The 21,248-nt window shown below is 42.8% G+C and overlaps 2 protein-coding genes across 2 annotated transcripts in view; both read left to right on the forward strand.

Annotated features, from left to right (window-relative positions):
* The window catches only part of cUnh5orf24 (chromosome Un C5orf24 homolog), a 113,851-nt gene that overhangs the window by 13,346 nt on the left and 79,257 nt on the right, over positions 1–21,248 (forward strand). The gene's annotated exons all lie outside the window — the stretch shown is intronic.
* Positions 67–12,215, forward strand: LOC311026209 (pterin-4-alpha-carbinolamine dehydratase 2). The gene is made up of 4 exons (XM_084029604.1): positions 67–244; positions 1,110–1,241; positions 10,523–10,603; positions 11,963–12,215. Exons 1-4 carry the CDS (start codon positions 152–154, stop codon positions 12,056–12,058), a joined length of 402 nt encoding a protein of 133 aa, XP_083885730.1. The 5' UTR covers positions 67–151; the 3' UTR covers positions 12,059–12,215.

Raw genomic sequence — 21,248 nt, forward strand, 5'->3', positions numbered from 1 at the left:
TATACATTTTGTCATGATCACTGACAGGGGTGGGATTTTGAATCAGGCAGTGGACTGAACAGCTATTGTCAAGTGTGAGACGACTGGAAGGGGGGGGCAGAGTGCACGAGAGGTTGCAGGGAGTAGGCGAGCAGCTGACCGAGCGTCGGTCATGTCTGCGTTAATGTTTAGCCTGGGGACGAGGAGCCTGTTCGGGCTGAGCAGTCTGCTGCCTCCGCTCTGCAAGAACCTCTCGTCTAAAATGGTGAGTGCCTCGGTGACACTCGGTCCTTTAGCATTAGACACGCACATGTATTTTAAACTGGCGTTACGGGAGTGTAATCTCAAGAGACGAGCGGCAACTATGTGCACACTTTGTAGACGAGAAGTCGCGCCGTTCCGTCGTCAACCAAACTCCGCTTGGAAAGCGCCGAATTAAACGTCTTCGTGCAAATCTGTAGAGATTATACGCGTATTAAACAACGTTAGTGTCGTTTTTTTAAATCAGTCGAAGCTATTCTTCAATTCGGCTCCAATAGTTGTGAAGGATATATCTCACGAAGCATCGTTAAATCATAAATAACCTCATGAGTTCACCCGCGCTCTTTCCAACGCGTAGGTTATATGTCGTCATTCGGAGAGCTCCGCGTTTGCGATGCCGTAAAGTGGAAAATGTGCACGTAAAGTGCTGATGTCTGAATTATTAAGGTGCCGAATTAAAGAGAGGCTTGTAAACACGTCAGACGAGATGTATTTTCTTAATTTTGAGTGTGAATTTGCAAATGATGCCAATATGAAATAATTCTGAAACGATTGTGAATTAATAATTAAATTTGGTGCGTGTTGTGTTTTTGGTTCACTCCAGTAATTCTGTTAAATATGAATATTTTTCGGTGCTAGGCTGCCATCTTGCGGACGCAGCGCTAATGGCACCCTCAAAGTGTACTATTAGATAACAAGAACTCCTGATGATGATGTAAAATATCAGCTTTAGAGATAATGATGTTAAAATAAGAATCACTTCCCTGATTTTTAAACAAAAACATTTAATATGGCCTACAAACCCCCCCGAATTAAGGCAGTAAAAGTTGTTAAAGTTGTACTTGAGTTGTGTGTGCGTTTGTCTGCAGTCGTCGGACTCCCACTGGCTCTCCACTGCAGACCGGGACCAGCAGGTGATGGAGCTCAGGGCCACGGGATGGGTGGAGGTGGAGGACCGGGACGCCATCTTCAAAGAGCTCCACTTTAAAACCTTTAATCAGGTGTGTGTGTTTATTATTAATCACTAGTAGTTTTTTTTTAGTTTAGAATATTTAGGACGTCATATTGGGAGTTGGGAAACACAGATTTTACTATTTTTTTGAAAAACAAAAAATTGAATTATTAAGAAAATAATCTAAAGGTAACAATGAAATCAATCGTTAGAAGCAGCACTCATGTGAAGGTTCATGTTGTCCCGTTTGTGTTGAAGTAAACAACCAATCAGCAGGTTTTGTCACATGTCCAGCTGGGTTACAGTACCGTTAGTTCCCAAACCGAAATGATACTTTGAGGAATGTGAACATGTTCTTCTCCAATGAACGAATGATTTACAGTCTCGTCATACCATCGAAACACCATGTACCAAATGAGATTACACCGTGTACCAAAAACACTGCAAATGGATACAAGTTCCTGACATTCATTTTCAAAGAAATAAAATGATTGCTGCATTAAAACACATTCCCAAAACAACTGAACTAGTAATAAGAATATACGGTATAATCATACATATAATAAAGTTCATAAATATGGCAACAAACTATAATAAATCAAGTGAGAAGTAGGTTAATTTTCTCATAGACTTCTTTACAATCAGACTTTTTTTTATGCAAATAGAGCAGCCGCCCCCTGCTGGACATCAGGAAGAATGCAAGATGAGGCACTTCCACGGATATGTATTTGTATTGTGCTGCTTCAGAGAGCGTGTTCAAACTTAATTGAACTTCCTTGTTGCACCAGACGGGTGCAATTTACCTGCAATTTCCCGGTGACTTCCTCAGCGACATCGCTGTTCACAGCAGTTCTACTACATCTAGGTGGAGAAGTCATATAAAAATATGTTGTTTTTTTTCTGGCAGAGCATTGGAAGGCAGCTTGCTGCTTCGCCTCGGCCCGAGTCGGGCTTTCGTAAACTGCAACATCTCAAGGCCACTTAGCGGACTTCCTCTAATCCTGTCGTTAGTTGTTTTAGCCCCTGAAATAGTCTGTTTTTACACTTCCCCACGTTTGAAGTCGGGGCGGGGGGGATTGGGTGCTGACCTCCCCCCCTCATCTGCTCCTCCTGGCTCTAAAGCCTCTCCTCTTCCCCCGCCACGTCAGGCTGCATTACCCTGAGACTCACCAGGCGGCCAGTTGGCAGCAATTGGGGTTTCGATCAGAATGATTTCTTTCACAAACAATCAAATTGGTTAAAATGTTTCATCTGGTTCACAAACCACTAACAACCCCATCATTCCTTCTGGTAGATCTGCATTGCTTTCTGTTTCTTTCTTGCCGGTTGCCCCCCCCCCCTCCTCCATCTCTGTCTTTGCCTGTCTCTCATTCCCATTCTGTGCCCCATGTTATTGGGGAATGAGCTCATGTTGTTCCAATTTTACATGCTGGCAACTGTCTCCGTCTGTCTTTCTTTCTCGCTCTTTTATTCTCCCTCCAGCCACCCCTCAACCTCTCCCATGCATTTGCACAAACTCCCGAGCTCGTTTTTCATGGCTGTACCTTAAGGGTTTTTTTTAGTGGAGGGAGGACGGAGATGAGGAGCGACACGCTGGCTGATTTCCATTCGCCACTTATCTGCGAGTGATGGGCTCGAGGAAATCAGATCCCCGAGAGTTTATAATGAGAATAACAAATCCCCCCCCCCCCTCTCTCTGCGGGTTCAAAACACTTCCTTCTGGTGGCCTCTAGGCGGCAGTAGAGGCGTGTTTGTAAACCCTGGATTGGAAAGTGTTGTGATGCTGTCACAGCGCGTTGATAGTGGCTGCAGTCTGAGCAGCAAGCGTGAGTGATTTATTTTCCCATCAAATCCAGCCCAGTTTAATGAGGTCTGAGAGGTGAAATCCTCTGCTTTGGTCAGTGAGAATCCCTGCAATCACATGTGGAAACATCTGTGCGTGTTTAATACTGCAGCGTTTGTGTTGGAGTCGTGCTCCCTCTCTAAGCCGGCTGATGTTGTTTACGCGTGGAGCTTTGCGTTGCGTGTGTTTACAGATGACCCATCTGCTTTACGTTGCGGCGGATGAAACGTTCATGCGACAAGCGAAGAGGGGTCGCCTCCGTGATGCCGTGTGTGGAGGAGAGGTGAGCTGTGCATGCTCAACTGTTGTGTTGCGTTAGCTGAAGTTGACAACGATGACATTCCACCTCGACCCGCAAAGACCCAGTCGTGCAGTGATTGGGGAGAGGAACGTCTAGAAGCTGCATTTTGGGATGGAAACATGCCGTTATGTGGAGAAACTTTCAGCCAGGTGGATGTCTGAGAGAGGTTTTGAGGGCAGAAGATCATTTAGTTTTCTTCACATTCAAAGGTTATTTTTAGGATAAAGGTTCGTCCATCCATTATTATGATCGTGAGATGAAAATAAATAAATGCCGACGTGAGGATTTACCCTCTTTTTCTGTTTTTATGTCATTGTAAAATATATTATTAGGTTTAAAATTAGGGCTGAACCATATGGCCAAAATCTTCTGTCATGATGTTTATATAATTGTATTCTCGATTAATCCATCGATAAAATGGTAAAATAAAGTGGATCAGCGTCTCCGATGTCCTCAAATGTCTTGTTTTTGACTCAAAGATATTCAGTTTACTGTCAGAAAGCAGAACATATTCACCTCTAAGGAGCTGGAATCGGAGAATTTTAACTTCTTTTTTTCTTAAATAATTACTTAGTCGGTGATTAATTAGTTTAGGTATCTCAACATGATTTAGATCACGCTGTGATTCCCATTAAAGGCAACAAGTTATCTCTCGGCCCAGTTTGACATGTTACATATCGGGTGTTTGACTTAAAGAAATCACAAATTGTGATTTTTTCCCCCACTAATTTCTGACATTTTGAAACATGAAATGTAAATGACCAATTCATCAATGGACTTTTAGATAATTTTATAGTTGTATTTGATAGTTTTAGCCCTTTTCAGGGTCCAACCTGAGCTAAAAACAGATAATCAGTTTAATGTGCAGTAAAGGAACAAAACGCTTAAATGCACACATTATTTAAATGAACACATTAAAATCATTTCATTGCAAGTGAAATGATTACACCTGTAAGGTCTTGTGATGTTTTAAAGGATTTATTGCTGTATTTGCTACATGGTCACATTCTTAGTGAATATTTGGAGTATTAGCTCAGTGGCGTGTTCTTATAGGTGCATTAATAAACATGACTTCTTGTACATACGATAATAAAAGAAGCGTTTTGAGTGTGTAAGGGTCAGATGGGGGAGGACCTCGTTAACAAACACATAAATGTCACACACTGATGCAGCAAAACGCCACAAAGTTGGTCTAGAAACTGTTCTGAGGTCACATTAGGAAGCTGCTCCGCGTCACGAAGCTTTGCTGGAACGGACAAACAATTCTCGGCCACATCCAATGCAAAACAAAAAAACAAATCAATATGACACAAACTTCTGAGTCAAACAACACGCCAACGCTGTGGTTGACCACGGACGATGGCGGCGTTACAAGCTCCACGCGCCTTCTGGACTTCAGTTCCAGTTGTGAGACTTTCTATTCAGCCGTGGGGGCTCCCTCTGCACCAAATCCCCCCAAGCCTCCCTCTCTCGTTACGGGCCGTGCTCTGCTCTCGTTCAATAAGTTGTCCTTCCACTACAACTGAGCCTCCGGGGTAAAGCAAACCCTCAGAGCCACACACACACACACACACACACACACACACACGTACACACACACACACACACACACACACACACACACACACACACACACACACACACACACACACGCACACACTGTGTTTGTGTGACTTTTGGGGACATTTCCTGGAGACTTTCCCAAATCTAACCATAACCGCTACCAGCCTTAATCCTGAACCAAAACCTAACCTTTACCCAACATTGACGTTATGGGGACGTCCACATTTTGTCCCCAAAAGGAAGACGAGTCCCCACAATGTGATTTATGTCCCCACAAGACAACGCTCTCTCTCACACACACACACACACACACACACACAGAGGCTCTCACGGTATTACGAGTGCCAGACTGATGAATTATTTTGGATATTGCTTCCGTGTCCCGTCCTCTAGAGAAAACTCTCCTCTGACATGTCATTTACAAAACATACTCAGTTGTCATTTTCTTCTCACAATTAAAACATGTATTGTTTGTCTACATATAAAAACATAGAATTACTCCATTCTGTTACATCTAGTCGGGTAGAAATGCTGAACCTTCTTTACAGTAACGAGGTGTTTGTCTTAACATTTTTGTTGAGTCAGCTGAATACAGGATAAGCAGGAGACGATGGATGGACGGGACATTCTTGTTTACAGGTGGAATTATTCATGGAAACACTAATGGATAGATTTTTCATTATTGGAATAACTCAAATAATTGAGTTTTTGCATGTTGTTCCCAGAGTTTGTTAACCATAGGACGGGTTTGGTTTCTTTAAAGAGCTGCTAACTCTCAAGGAGTTTAGTCAGTGGACCGTTTAGTGCCAAAAATAAACCATTCAGCTGCTTTTTCACCCCGACTCAAACCAATCAGTAAAAAAGACATTTCTCTGCATGTTTAAAATGATTGAAAAGAAATTAAATAATCAGTCTGCATCCATATCTAAACCTTAGTATTTACACACACAAGGTTGTTTTCATGTTAATCTGTATTTTTGGATTTCAATGAGGGGGTTCGTATACTGCATGACACCCGTTAGGTCACTGCATGACACCCGTTAGGTCACTGCATGACACCCGTTAGGTCAAAAAGAGGCTGACTGGCGGTGAGCGCTTGTTACCCAGGATTCTTAGTCACTTAGGGAGTGTTGCACCTCCTCTGTCGGGGCTTCAGATGGAAAGCTCTTCTTTTGTGTTTCTCATCTCCTAAGAACGTGAATTCAAGACGATCCAAGGGGCTTCATTGGCATGAAAGTTTCAGTAACGATGTTGCCGAAACATTAAAATATATAATTTGTCCAGATATTAGGGCAGTACACGATAAACAGTAATATGAACATTAACATTGATTTATATTAATTATATAAACAGTATATCTTATACCTCATATTTTATATATTTATATATACAGTATGTATTTTGAGAGCTCTTTGAATACTGAGATTTCAGAGTTTTCTCTCTATTTGGAATTATTCCATATTTTGCTTTAAGTAACCTGTCACTTAGCGGGCTTGCCTTTGTCCGGGCCAGCTGGAGGCTTGTGCAGAGAGAAATGAGACATAAGAGGTGTGGTCGTCGTCGTCATCATCATCATCATAGCCGCCGCCGTGCAGTTCGCAGCGTTCTTGCCTTTCACTGCGGAGGAGCGAAGGTTTTCCGGGTGATGATGGGCTCGCAGGGTAATCATCGGGTAGCCGCGGTGGCGTGTAATGGAGAGAGAGAGGGCCGCTTGTCTTCACGTGCGCGTCGCCGCATGTCGGTGTGCATGTGCATGCTTCCAGCGTGCACGTGTGTGTCCTGTCGGAGGCTAGTGGGCGCAATCTGCATGCACTTAGTCCTGGCAAGACGGAGCAGGCGTCTCTAAGCCCCTGGACCGCGGCGGTGGAAAAGTGATCTGTAAATAACAGACACATGTGTTTGAAACTGAGTCCTGTATTCAAGCCCACGGCCGCAGAGAGAGGGAGGGAGAGGGAGAGAGAGGGAGAGAGAGAGAGAGACCACTCTGCCCCGACGTCAAATTGTCTCCTCCAGTGTTGTATGACAATCATAGCATAATAGCACCAAATCGGCTCCTCAAAACGCGGCGCTTGGGGAACGGAGCATAGCGGGGGTCTGCCCCGGTGTTTCTGATTATTTGGGAGAGGGGGGGGGGGGCTGCATAATGTCATGTCAAATTATCTGACTCTGACAGCTTGTTGGGCCGCTTGGAGAGAGAGGATGGATGGATGCCTGGTTGGATGGCTGGATAGATGGCTGAATGGATAGAAGGATGGATGAAGGATGGATGCCTGAATATATAGATGGCTGGATGGATGGCCAACCGGTTGGCTGACCTTTGACCCCTTCACAACACAAATGTGGTAAAGAAAGCTGTTGTTGGAGAGTCCTTGACCTCTGTTGACATACCACCACAGCTGGGAGTCGAGGGTTGGTTTTATTAGGGTTTGGTCCAAGTGGTGGGCGTCCAGATGACCTCCAGGTGACCTCCAGGTGACCTCTAGGTGACAGACAGGCCTGACAACGGCCACTTGGCCGGTATTGTGTATCTCCTCACTGCCCCCCCCGAGGGGACAGGCTCCTGAGACAGAAGACATGCAGGCCTTGTTTTCGGGGTCATTTTGGACATTCAACTGCTTTCTCTCTTTTATTTATTTATTTTTGTCTCCTCTCGGGGCTTCACGTTGCATTCAGGCTCAACTCGTCATCTTCTGTTTCACATTCCGCTCTCCTCCAAATTCCATCTCGCCACTTTGTGGCTGGTTTTGCACATCGCCGAGGTCTAAACGTGGACACGTAACGTTTCTGGGGGACGTGTGACACTTGGCTGAATAAATTTATTTTTGTTCTTTTTCTTCTGCAGCTCTTTGAAGTTCGGCTAATGAGCTTAAGCTCTGGTTCGCCATCGATTCAGTGGATTCAAAATACAAATAAAAAAATCTGACATATAATACAACATTTGTTCTCAATCATTGGCAAACCTCTCCATGCCATTTTGGAAGAAAAATATACTTCTTGAATAAAAAAAAAACTGAATCATTCGTCCAGACTTCCATGGAGACGCATCGTACAGATGTGACTGCAGATGTTTGTCGGTGAACGTACAGCTGTGTTATCGTGCTGGTGTTGCTTTAAAGTGGTGTGACCCAGTTGGCAGACGTTTTTTAAAAGGGATCCTCCTTGTATTGCAGAAGTACACTCATTATTCACACATGCTGATCAAGGCCAGACGCCTGAACACGGTTCGTCTCCAGCGGGGATAAATATGAAACCCTGTTTTTACTCCATAATCGGCATACAGCATTTGGACTGCTGACCTCCAAATTCAGCCAAAAAACAGGCATCAAGTAGAGCCTGGGTGGCTTTTTTTAAGGCTGTCGCTGATATTGATGTATTCAGATAATAATAACTATTAAATATTCAACATTTCAAAGTCAAAATTGGCCAATGATATTGACCGATATTTGAAATCGCAACAGTGTTGCGAATGTGCCGTTCCAGTAAACGTTTTTCAGCTAAATGTTTAACTTGCATTCTTTCTAATGGCCACCAGGGGGCGACGCCTCTGGTGTCCAATAGTATAGAAGTCTATGAGAAAATGACCCGACTTCTCAGGTCATTAATGGCCTGAATCGCCCGTTTTAAGTCTTCTTTGTTGAGTAAATGATGGTCCATAAAGCAGGTTACGCATAAGGGCGTGGCTTCCAAATGATTGATGATGTCATCTTGTTGTTCATCTTCAACTTCAACCCTTTCACAGCGTTTTTTTTTTTTTTTTTTTCAGTTCATGGAAGTTGATTGTAACCTTTTTTTTGTTGCCTAAAAAAAATGTCTCATTCAACATTTGGTTGTCCTTATTGCCACCTTCTGGATATATATATATATATATATATATATATATATATATGTATATGTATATAACTAAGTAATAACTCCGTGGGCTCGCTCGTCAATATAACTAATCTGGAGTGTCTTGAAGTGCCAACGGGGCGACTTTTAGTTCCATAACAGATTCCAGAAGTCAGTTTTTTTAAAAGAACATGATGTTTTGAAACGGGACAATGTGCAGGAATCTTTAAGCGTTCACACAGAATCCTTTTCCCCGTCACTCAAAGTTCCTCAGCAGCAGAGAGAGAGAGAGAGAGAGAGAGAGAGACACACACACAGAGAGAGAGAGAGAGAGAGAGAGACGACATGTTTGGACAACACCTGACATGACAGGCTGCTTAGCCATCTCCATTAGAGTCAATGAGGACTGAGAAAAAGCAGACCGCCCCGGTCTCCAAATTGGTGCCAGCGAGGTCAAGTTGCAGGAATATGCCAATTACTTAAATTGATCAGGAGACGGTTTCTGTGATAACCAATTTGATCAAGCTGCTGATCGTGTTACACGCGCCGCGCTGCACGGCCAGCGAACAGGACGTCTGAGAAATTGGTTACAACGCAGTAAAACGGCTTAATTTCTCCTGCGAGGGGGTAATTGTGTTTCGTCATGTCAGGTGGTGGATGGGGCCGCAGCCCTGGCCTGTAAACAATGGCGTTTCAGTTGATTTAATTAGGCAGGGAGGAAGTATTTAGGGGCTTAATTGAGATTGCAGTGGGAAATTGCTCTGAAATGGGTCTACCTGATTTTTTTTTTTTCTTTCTTGCTCCCTCCTGTTAACAGTGGGCATGACGAGGGATTTCACTCTCCTCTTTGTAGATAATTAGAATAAGCGTAATCACTCCCTGGATGGCCTGTGATTGGAGGGAGCCACATGCCGGACTTGAAATATGAAGAGTGTGTGTGTGTGTTTGTGAGTGTGCACGCCGTCCGGCTGCTGGCGAGCGTGAGGAAGTGTGCACACGCATGCCTTTCGTGGGGATTTTCTCTCTTTTTGCCTCAGAGGGCAGCATTGCTCCTTGTGCTGTGTGCGTCTGCTGCTAACACACTTATAATAATTAACTAGTCATTCACCAAAAAAGTGTTTGGACGAGAAAATCAATGAAGCACTTTGAGCCTTTTTTATAAAAGTTTCTTGGGTTCCAGCTTCTCAAATTTGAATATTTTATGATTGATGTGGGGCTCTTTATTGTAAACTACCTAACATGTATTTAGTATAACATTAATATTGTTACAGCATCACAGATCAGACGCATCTTTTTTATATAATATATATTATATTCAAAAATGACTCACAATGATCAACTTAGACTGAACAATTACGTTTTTAATTACGTTCTTTTATGAATTGCATTATTTTGAGCAATATCTGGGAGCCAGTGTTTTCTTTTTTTATTCATAATTTTTTTTGCAATACATTTCATATATATATGTCCCCCCTATTCATATTAATAAGAGTCGGCAAGAATGGAACAAACTCACAGAAAGAATTGCACGAAGGGCTCACTGTACAACCAGTCTCTGTGTTGGGACGGAGGGGGGAGGATGGGGGAGGGGCCGTCGGGAGGTAAAGCCTCACCCGTCCCCCTAACGAACACTCGTACACCTTTCACCCCCTTTAAACGATCTGACCCATAACTGCACTCATTTTTACAAACATGTCCACCTCACAGCGTTACATATATACATATATACATAGTACTGTTTGTATTGATACGTTTTGTATAGTAGTAATATCGTCTTTTGTTTCTTCCCAAACAGGCGTTTGGCTTCATGTCCAGAGTGGCCCTGCAGGCAGAGAAGCTGAACCATCACCCAGAGTGGTTCAATGTTTATAATAAGGTAATAACCTTCTTCACATTATGGCCCAAATCACAATTTGTAATCGTGATTGAGGGAGTCACTTAACGGCGCTGCATTTGTTTAGTATCCGTTACAGAAATCACAGCTTGTACAATCAAACGGGTGTTATCGCGCCCACGTGTTTGACTTCCTGCCACATTTGCAATGCTGCGCTCGGTTTATGACAAATTGCAGACACGCCGGGATCAATCAACCCCCTCGGATAAAGTCAGATTTTTTTTCATGTCAAACAATCCTCCCTGGTTCTGCAGAGCTCCCCTCGCTCAAAGCCCGAAACGCACTCTGTTGGTCGGAACGGCGAGAAAGCGCAGTAGCTTCACGCTCTAATCCCATCGTTTTTCTTGTGAAAAGCTCTGCAAATATCTCTGCCTCCCCTGCACGGCGCTCACGCACACTCTCACTTTCTGTGCCTCAGAAATAAAGTAGTGGTTGATATGACAAAGCCAGTCCCTGAAAATCTCTCAGCATTAGGCTGTAGCCGCTGAGTTACTGTGTGGTGGAGCGGGCCGCTCTGACAGGAATGCTGCTCCTAATCCACTCTTTATTAAAGTGGCTGCACAACGGTGCTGCAGGTCTCTGGGCCCCCGCAGCACTTTCCACCAGGCACTTACCCATAAATCCCACTCCGAACCTCAGCCTCCACAGAATACATGCTGTATGCTGAGCCGCTGCTAATATTCTATTAATATTCAATAATGTTCCGTTTTATTGGCTCAAAATACGAAGATGGGAATTTACAAACATTTCTTTTTTTCCCGGGCGGGAGCTGGGAAAAGGGAGCAACCTCATTGGTCGAGTCAAAGCTCAATGGGCGGGGCCAAAACATGCAGCTGGCCAACCCCAGTTCAAATAACGGGACAATATCTGTCACTTTATGTGGCTCAAACATATCAATATCAATCAGCTGGAAGTAGCATGTGGCTAGCCTAGCTTAGCATAAAGACTGGAAACGGGGCAAACAGCTAGCCTGTCTCACGTCTGAAGCTAAGCAGCTTTCTCTACCAAAGAAACCGTGTCTTGATGATCAAATACTCGGCTCATGTCGTCTTAAAGGGTCTCTTCCAGCTTCACTTTTCTGGCGACTGCGTTGTTACAGGCCGTTTCCATGGCGACCACGAGTCACGGCTAAAAAGATCGAACACAGAAACCGCTCCTTCAACGTAATCCACGTTTTATTTTGACCAGATATCCTTCTTTGCAATCTAAATGTGACGATTTGATAAGATTTGACCAAAATGTGAAGATTTCTTTCATTGTAGAATTAGATTTAATCACTAATAAACCCTTTGTGTGTGTGTGTGTGTGTGTGTGTGTGTGTGTGTGTGTCTGTCCTCACAGGTCCAGATCACATTGACTACACATGACTGTGGAGGACTTTCAAAACGGGACATCAAAATGGCCAAGTTTATCGACAAAATTGCACTTTCGATGTAACGTCTTCAATCTGAAAGATTCCCTTTGTTTCCCCCTTTTGAGTCCGCCGAAGAAACATTCCTCATCAAAAAAGGATTCAATACCATCTCTTATTGATGCGTAGACCTAAATTTGATAAAATGTCTTTGTTTTTGAGAATAAAACCGGTTTTGTGAAACGCTGTTGTCTCTGGTAGTTTTTAATGAGATGAAATGTCAAAAGCTCTGCAGGAAACCTTGCTCTGTGGCTCAGATTCAGGATTATTATAACAGATTCTGGCAGATTTGATATCGTGTGTGTGTGTGTGTGTGTGTGTGTGTGTGTGCGCGTGTGTGTGTCACTGGTGTTCTTGTTTTCAGCCGTGTTTATTTTCACACTAAAATGGAGCGTAATTGCTCTCCACTCTCCTCCTTTGCCAGCGAGCCAGAGGATACGTTTCGCTGTCAGTCCTCCACCAGACCACATGTTCTCCTCTTGGCCATGGAGAGTGGAGCGAAATGAGGAAGGGGTCAAAGTCAGTAGGAGGAGGGGGGATTTATGTGATTTACGGTTTGGTAGGGGATGAGTCAGACGGGGCTGCTGTGTTTTCCTGGCTGGATTCGCCATCGGGAGAAGATCAGCAAAGAGAAAAGAGCGTAATAAAAGCCAAATCAGTAGAACTATGCTCATTCCGCTAACGTACGGAGCAAAAATAAAGCCTTTCTTCTCTTTGGTCCTGGCTTGAGTCTGGAGAAGGGAAGCTGATGAATGATTTCAAGTCCAAGTCCACCCACAGCGCCAAAGTCCAGCTCATGCAACTGTTGTCTAGTTGGTTGTAGCCCAGCGGGAGCTTTTTCTGCTGTTTGCATTAATAGATCTCACTGAACAAAAGGTGGAAGTATTATATACCAGCTTTTTGTGGAGGATTCCAGTACAATGCTCATTTCAGGGCTTTGCATTACAAAAATACATCATCCTGTAGCGCTCCATTGCCTCACTTTAACTGGATCTTCATGTCTCAGAAATTGTTGCACAAGAAATAGGAATTCTCCGAAACACCGTTCCTGAAGATGCTGTGTGTTCGTTCCTATCCTCCAAAGGTTATGTAACTTTGTAACTTCAGTCATGCCTGGGAGATTATTACCTGTTAAAAACAGCTGAGGAAGCTGAGCAGTGACATTTGTAGTTAAGAGTACTGTGTTGAAAATGTGGCGAAAAGGCAATTCTCAGGTGAGACGGTCCACTAGGGGGAGAGGTCTTTGGTCATTTGGATTAAAATGCAACAAAACAAACAAACAAACAAGAAAAGACATCCTGTCTTCTCTACTTTAGTTGGTTTGAATCAAACTCAGGTGTCGGATGTGGTCGTTAGTGGGAAAATAAACCTCCAGAATGCCAAATTCACCTGCAAAAATTGGTGGATCATAGTTAATCAAATGCATGTTTTTTTAGGCCTCTACTAACATGTTAAGTTGATACTTGTGGGCTCTAGACTGACTGCAGTTGCACTAGATTAAGTCATTTATGTTCACGGTTTAGCCTCTTCATGGTGAAGGCCATCCAGGCCCACACACACACACACGCACACACACACACACACACACACACACACAAGGTTAAAGAGACATGCTCGAAGGAAAATACTCCAAGTACAAGGAGTCAAAATCAAAATCATGCATCAGTAAAAGTAAATCAGTATAAATGTAGTTGTTCTAGTGTGAGTGGTATTTCAGTGTTGTAGCTGCTTGAGATGGAGCTATGACTAGTGTAAATACATTTTAGCTAGGTTCAGTTACCAGCCTTGGGGTCGGACCCCCTCCCAAGGGTCACCACATACACCTGAGGGGTCATAAGGTGAGTGATAGGCCAGTGAAACCATCTTTAGAACAAGGAACAACCAATGAATCTGATCATTTTATATTCTAATGTATTGTTTATTCCTCAAAATGCCCCGTTTGTCCTTCTACACGTCTGAGACGACGGCAGCAGTGACTGTTTGGAGATGTATCTTGATGGATGACTTTTATAACTATCATATATAACTATTTCTGTCAATCAACTGGTGGATTAACCGACTGATCTTTTCAGCCCGTCCAACCGCTGGGCCACCACCTCCGTCCTCTGAGGAGGAGGAAGGAGGAGGAGGAAGCGGGAGACTTTTAAGTGACCAGACAGCAGTTCCTACAAGGCCGAGCTGGGCCAGACCAGGCCAGATGTGGCCCCTTCAGATAATTGGCCTCAGCTGATGGCCAGAAGCAGGAGGCAGTCAAGCCAACCCTCCCATTAGTGAACTCCCTGGATTCTGGCTCCTTAATCCGTTTTCAGCTTCACCTACTAATTCTGCACCGCCAGCAGTCCAGCCTGCACACACACACACACGCACACACACACACACACACACACACACACACACACACACGCACGAGAACCTGAGGGAGGCAGACGGACAGAGAGGCGAAGGAATGAGGATGAAAGAAGAGAGAAAGTGGGGAGATTGCAGAGGTGGAGCAGAAAGGAATAGTGTTGAGGATAGATGAGTGGGACGGAGGGGGGGGGGGGGTACCTTTTTTTCTCTTTTTTGTGCAGAACCTTGAGATGGAAAAATAATAATTCTCCGCAGCATAAAGCGACAGAAGGGTAAAGTGGGAGAAAGGCTTTCTGGGCTTTTTCCAAGTAGCGGCCCATATTTCTCCTCGTGGGTGAAGTTTCGCTCCGTGGCCATGTGGGGGAGGGGTTTGGGCGAGCCAGTAGTTGCAATCCGATACTGGCAAATAAAGATAACAAGGTCATAGAAAGTCAATCTTGACTCAAGTCTGCTTTTGGAGTCTCTCTGGGAGGAGGGGGGGTGGTGTACAGGCCAGCGTTTAGCATGTGGAAGCATCTGTTGTGGGATTTGCTGCAGACACACCGCTGATAGTAATCACAGCGTTCGCTCCATGCCAAAACGCACCCGAGAGCTGAACATATGCAGAGACATTGGGGTTTTTTTAGGATCAAAGTTCCCTGTTTGTACAACCTGGACGACACCGGACTGTTCACATCTGTGTGAGAGAAACACACTGTTGTCTGTTTGCTGATAAATGGCAGTTTCACGCTGTCTTCTTCCATTTAAAATACTCGTTGTCAGTGTTTTTGTGTGTGTGTGTGTGTGTGTGTGTGAAGGAAAGCACATTTTCTCTGTGATATGAGGGATCATGGTCTAATTTCAGTATGGTATCAGCAGACGAGCGCCGTAATACAGACGTCCATTACAACCGTCAACCTTTCACGTGCAAAGAAAAAACACTGTTTTTAGCTTCGTGGCGATGCATTTTTTTTTTTTTTTAAATACAGTAATCCAATGGGAGTTTAAATGCATTATTCAACATAAGAAGTAGGAGAATTACATCAGCCTATACAGAGATTTGGAGATTTCTGTACATATAAAACATGTAAATGTGTGGTGCACAATTAAAACAATATTTTAGACAATATTCTGCTTCCAACTTGGTGGAAACATCCATAACAACAGACCTGTGCACACACCAAAGTCCGTGACCTTGACCCCAGACCGCGACCCTGATCTCGAGACCCACCGACTATCGGACGGACGGATAAACCTCTTATCGGAACAAGTAGCTAACATTCTGTGGTTCACGATCAGCCTGTTTAAAAAGCACATTTTTACCCCGTGAAAATCGGAACCATCATCTGAGGACAGATTGCGTTTTGGCCGATGTGTTCCGCCTCTTTTCTCTCTCCGCACAGGCTGCTCCAATGTGATTGGTCAATACTACGTAATAACGTAAACCAGAATCCGATATTAAATCATGCCTACAGTCTATTCTGCATTAGAATGGTTATAACAGCAGATGAATGCCTATGGATGTGAATGACAGTGCAGTTTTTGTTTAAATAGATTTCCTACATTTCCCAGAACTCCTGTTGTCACGTGGCTGTATTAAAGGTGTCCACATGACGGTACAGTAACTTTGCACACCAACGCTGTTGAGGAGTTGTGACGAGTCAGATAATTGTCTTCCTTCAAAATAAATGGGGAGCCAGATCCTTTCATTATTTACTCACCCACTGCTGCTCGCCTCTCAGCGCGACGACTAATCCCAAAATGACTGTCATGTGTCAGCCTCGTCACATTTACTGCGGTACGGAGACACAGTCTTGGTGGTAATTACATCATTTTCTCAGCACACTTATAATTAGAGTAATATGATGCTGTGCTCACGCAGTCATCGGCCAAACGCTGTGTTGACTGTAGCGATCCGGTGTTTTGTAATAAATCAGCTCCATAAATCAAATTAAAACACATAGCAGAACGACACAGCATTGGGTTCATGCAGCTCATCAGATTCAGGTTATACTGTTAATGTACAACATCCAAAGGAATTTATTTAAGAGGAAGGAAGTAAAACATTTGGCTGATACTTCTATCCAGGAATATTGTGAGCAGAACGGTGTTCAACTTTGAGTTGGAAACGGTGAGAGTTAGCCACATCATTTTAAATGCTTTTCGCTCATGCTGTAGCAATGTCATCCACATGTCCAACTTTTTTTTTTTAAAGGTAAAAATATGCTTTCTTTTGCAGCCGTAGTTTCAGGAACACTCCAGTCCAGTACAAAAGACACACTCAAAAGCATCAAACCTGTCTCATATTATATTCCATACATCAATATTCTATAGTTGTCTTATTGCCAACAAGTTCCATGAAAAAACCCGACCACGTGTCTCTGGAGTAAGATATATCAGGCATAGTAACAACGTCTTTATTAAAGTACTATCAATTAGGCAAAATACTCCAATATATTCTTCCACCCAACCTCATTTTGTGTATTACTGATTGTACAGGGGTCGCCCCTAAAGTTGGAATAATTTGTCCTGTCTTTTATAGCACTAAACAAATGTTATGCATGAATGTATATCACCCGGGTAAACATGATGTAATCATTCATTTAAAAGTGATGACTGATGGATTTAAATAGGAATAAACAGTGTATTCTGCATGTTAGACATTTATGTTCCAATACTACAATATAGTATGTATGCTATAAAATAATTATGTCCCAATACATAGTATGTCAAATGCCAAAAAATAGCAGGACGTCCCGGATCTGGTTGCATGTTGCAGTGTGCAAACCAACAGTCTCTACTCAGTGGATGATGAATCCAACTATATTTGCATTAGCAGCTGCAGTTTATGCTAAAATAAAGCTTCTTCCTCAGGTTTTATTGGCGATTTGGACAGTTTATAAATGCATTACTGCCACCCACTGGACTGGAGTAGGGCAAACCACCACCACCCTTTATATACCCTCCATGTAAATTGAAGTGGACTGCACCACTAGTAGGCGGAGTGTACCATATATATATATGAATATGAATAGGCAACTTGGCCACATATATATTTGCTATTTATACAGTATTGTATACATCAGGCAGACATTACAGTGCCAACCATATATGTAATCACCAGCTTTAGAAAAAACCCCACTTTAAATCAGAAATAAACACAGCACCTCCCCTCTATTCTTCAACAATGGTACAACCAGGAAGTATAAATATATAGGACTTCCTTTCAGGGCCTTTTGCCTGAAGACCACAAAGACGATCGCTAACAAAGGTAAGCCAGTGCCTTGATATAGCATGTATGCTAGCAGTACTTAGCTTACTAACAAACATTATGTAGCACAAACATCGAGACATGCGGTGGGTGAAATGTTACACCCTGAAATCGAGCAGTCATTCCCCCAAACTGGGATGGGGACCCACGGGTGGATGGCTGGAGATTTAATTTGGATTTCAGAAGTAAATTTCTTCCACTCTTTGATTTAACATTTCTAATCTGCAGCGCTGCTTTGAACCACTAGAGGGAGTTTGAATGTTCGGGTTGTTCTGATAATTGGAGCCTACTTGTAACTGAATTTAATGTGAAAGGCTAGTCCAGGCTATTTTATGAGGGTTATCACACGTGTATATGATTTCATTTATAATATATTATTTATGCACAACGGCTGGTTTACCTAGTCAAGATAATTTAAAGTGATCTTTTTTTGTACGCACAAATTCACTCATCTCATGATTTGTAGGCCGTTTTTTTAAAATTGGGTTGTGATGGTTAAAATGGAAAAAGTGGATCCCCAGAGATACAGTTTGGGAAACGTTCAAATGGAGGATAATCTCTATCACTATCACTTTAAATACAATAAATCCCATCCTACAACTGAGGCACAAAGCAGTCACTGACTTTGAAATGTTTAAATAACACCGATAACGACTGGATGACAGAAAATCCTTTTATTTTTTTATGTGTATGTATTGCTGGTGTCATATTGTGTTTTTCTATTCCATTATGTGATATCACATTGAAATGTACTGTAAATGAGAAGGTAAATGGGAAATATGAGAGTCAGACACCTACGTTCTACTTGAAAGCATCACAAGATACTCAATCTAAAACCAGAGATGTCAGTGAAATAAGACATGCTTTGTAATGCTGAATAAAAAGATGCTATATATGTCATAGGGATGCATACCAGTAAAGTTGGCCACTGCAAATTGCTCGATTTTTAAATGGAGATTGGTGTGATTTTTTTTTTTTCTTTTTTCTGCGTACAGGACGGAAGGCTGTTTTAGTGCTACAATCAGCTCATTGTGTGGCCACATTCACCCAGTCGTGACTTGCGGTTACAAATCTAGAAATCAAAGACTTCACCTCCAAAGTAAAACTAATTCCTCTCCATTCCTTCTCTGAGGTCGACCGAGAATGTCCAGCAGACTTGAGGTCCAGCCACGTTTAAATTGGTGAATGTGGATACGTTGCTGCAACTGAACAGGTAAAAATCTTCTTTTTTTAATGCACTTGTAGGATTCACAAGATCACTTTTAAACAGTCACTAGCCTCAAATCAACAGCACCACCAACTGCATCCTCCAAAATGACCGTTTGAATCTGAACATTATAACCTTTTGGGAATTTATTGCAAAGAGACTCTTGAAAATGGCTTAGCATTCGACTTTGAATAGTTGCTTATGATGTCACTGTGTACAAATAGTTGATCTTATTGTTAAGTTCAGTCCGAATAGTCTAATCCAACCAATATGGTATCACTTAACGGCAACGCCTCCTACATGTACAGGTTGTCCAAAGTGTGTCTCATACAGAAGCTAACGGGTTCCTTGTGTGTCGGTATCAGAGACCAATCAGAGAACGAGCTGGTATGACATCACTGCACTCACTATACGGCTAAACCGGATCACTCACAGGCCGTGTGATTGTTAAAACATCTCGTTCCAAAACCACGGCCGTTAATGCAACCCTGGAAAAGTCTCCACTCCTCCCAAACTGGGAAAATAATAACAATAAAGTCTTCATAGACCTGGCATTGTGCAGGGGGCGTCGTCATGCTGAAACAGGAAACAAACTTTTGTGTTCTTGTATATATATTCTTTATTTTTTATTAACAATAGTTTCAATTTCAGTGGTGGAAATATTACAAGAAGGATTACATTAGTCATATAATAATATAATTTATTATATAATAACATACATAATTATTATATATATAATAACAATTATTATTATTATTATTATTATTATATAAGAATATATATTCTTGTATTTTTATATTAAATGAATTGGGCTGGCCTAAGCCATGATTGGCTGATTCTGCAGTTGCCATAAGTTTACAACCATGGCAGTTTGGCTGAGCAGCCTGCACTGAGATCACACACACACACACACACACACACACACACACACACACACACACACACACACACACACACACACACACACACACACAAAGCCAAACAGTGACATCATGGTATTCTGTTCAGTAAAAACTAAAAAGGGCGATACGGTTGTTTTGAAACGAGCAGAACGCAACATCTCCAGTTACTGTGTTGTGATGTGAGTTTCATGGCAACATTAATCCAAAAGCAATCAAACGTGAGCAGCGAGTCAGGCTTCAGCCTGCTGGTTCACTCTTTTGTGAAAGGTGCTTATTTAAAAAAGAGTTGGTTTTGTCCTCCGGGACGTCATGGTGGAGATGTAAAGGACCACACAGCAAGTTTAACAACATTTCCCTGGATTGCATGTTTCCTCCACTCCAAGCTGCCCTGACTTTTGAATTATCTTTAGCGTGACATTAAAATCAACCTGCAGAGACTTGATGCACTTACAAAATGGTCATAAGTAATCTATCACGCGCTCGGACGGTCTGCACTGCATCTCTTTGCAGGTTTTGATGATTTTCATACCATATAAAAATGAATGGAAAGATTGGAAAACATAAAATGAACGTAAAGTATTGATTGTTGTGGGCTTGTTTTCCGAGTGCAGCAGCTGCCTTTACACCCACAGAGATAACGGTCACTCTGCCTGTCCTAATAGCTGCCCCTGTTTGATTACAGGCTCTGTATTGTTATATTATAGAGTCTGGGGTGTTGCTTCTGAATCAACGACAGGTTCGGGTCTAAGCCGGGACTTGGTGTGTTTATATATAGGATGCAGCAGCTGTAGTGCAGGTTTGGGGATCAGACGAGCTGCTGCAGGGAGCTGGCAGCGGAAAGCTAACAGAAGCTGAGCAGCCTTGTAGTCATAGCTGGGGGGGGGGGGGGGTATAGCAGTACTTGGCTTGTTTTCTTAATTGGCTTACACCATATGGTCGGGTTGTGTAGCGACATTCACAAAAAGTCCCTTTAAATACAGGTTTCTGCATCGTGGCGGTATTTGCTGAATCGCGTCTCTCAAACACCTCCAACCATGGCCGCGCTAACCTCTTCCAGGGCCCCGGGGGCAAATGAGATGCGGTTGGGCCCCAGTGGACCCCCGACACCAAACACCAGTAGTTTTCTGTCATTTGATGACTAAAAAAACAAAGTAACCAAGGTGTATGCATTATGTGAGCAAAGTAAAATAAAGTGTCATGGATTTTGATGAATAAGACGAAGCCTTTTGTTTGGCATTTTGGCTGCCATGTTGGTTTTTTGCAACCAGATGCGACACGGCGAGACGGAGCTACACCTGAATGCTAAATGAGACATTTTTTAAGGTAACTGGAAAATTAACTTTCAACTAAACTGAAAACACGCTAGGGTTCAAAGTTGACCTGTCAATCACAATGTTGCCACAGACTAGTGATTGAGACCAGAAACTCACGTTTACAATGTTGACTGAGATAATAAACCAAGTGAGAAGTTTCTTATAGACTTCCATGCAATCAGACTTTTCCCATTT

This window comes from Eutrigla gurnardus (genome assembly GCF_963514095.1).
Source record: "Eutrigla gurnardus genome assembly, chromosome: 15".
NCBI classification, from domain to species: domain Eukaryota; kingdom Metazoa; phylum Chordata; class Actinopteri; order Perciformes; family Triglidae; genus Eutrigla; species Eutrigla gurnardus.

Excerpts from the sequence above, each read along its gene's own strand:
- LOC311026209 (XM_084029604.1), top strand. The coding sequence starts at position 152 with ATGTCTGCGTTAATGTTTAGCCTGGGGACGAGGAGCCTGTTCGGGCTG. Across the intron at positions 1,242-10,522 it reads ACTTTAAAACCTTTAATCAG|GCGTTTGGCTTCATGTCCAG; the intron begins GTGTGTGTGTTT and ends CTTCCCAAACAG. Across the intron at positions 10,604-11,962 it reads GGTTCAATGTTTATAATAAG|GTCCAGATCACATTGACTAC; the intron begins GTAATAACCTTC and ends CTGTCCTCACAG.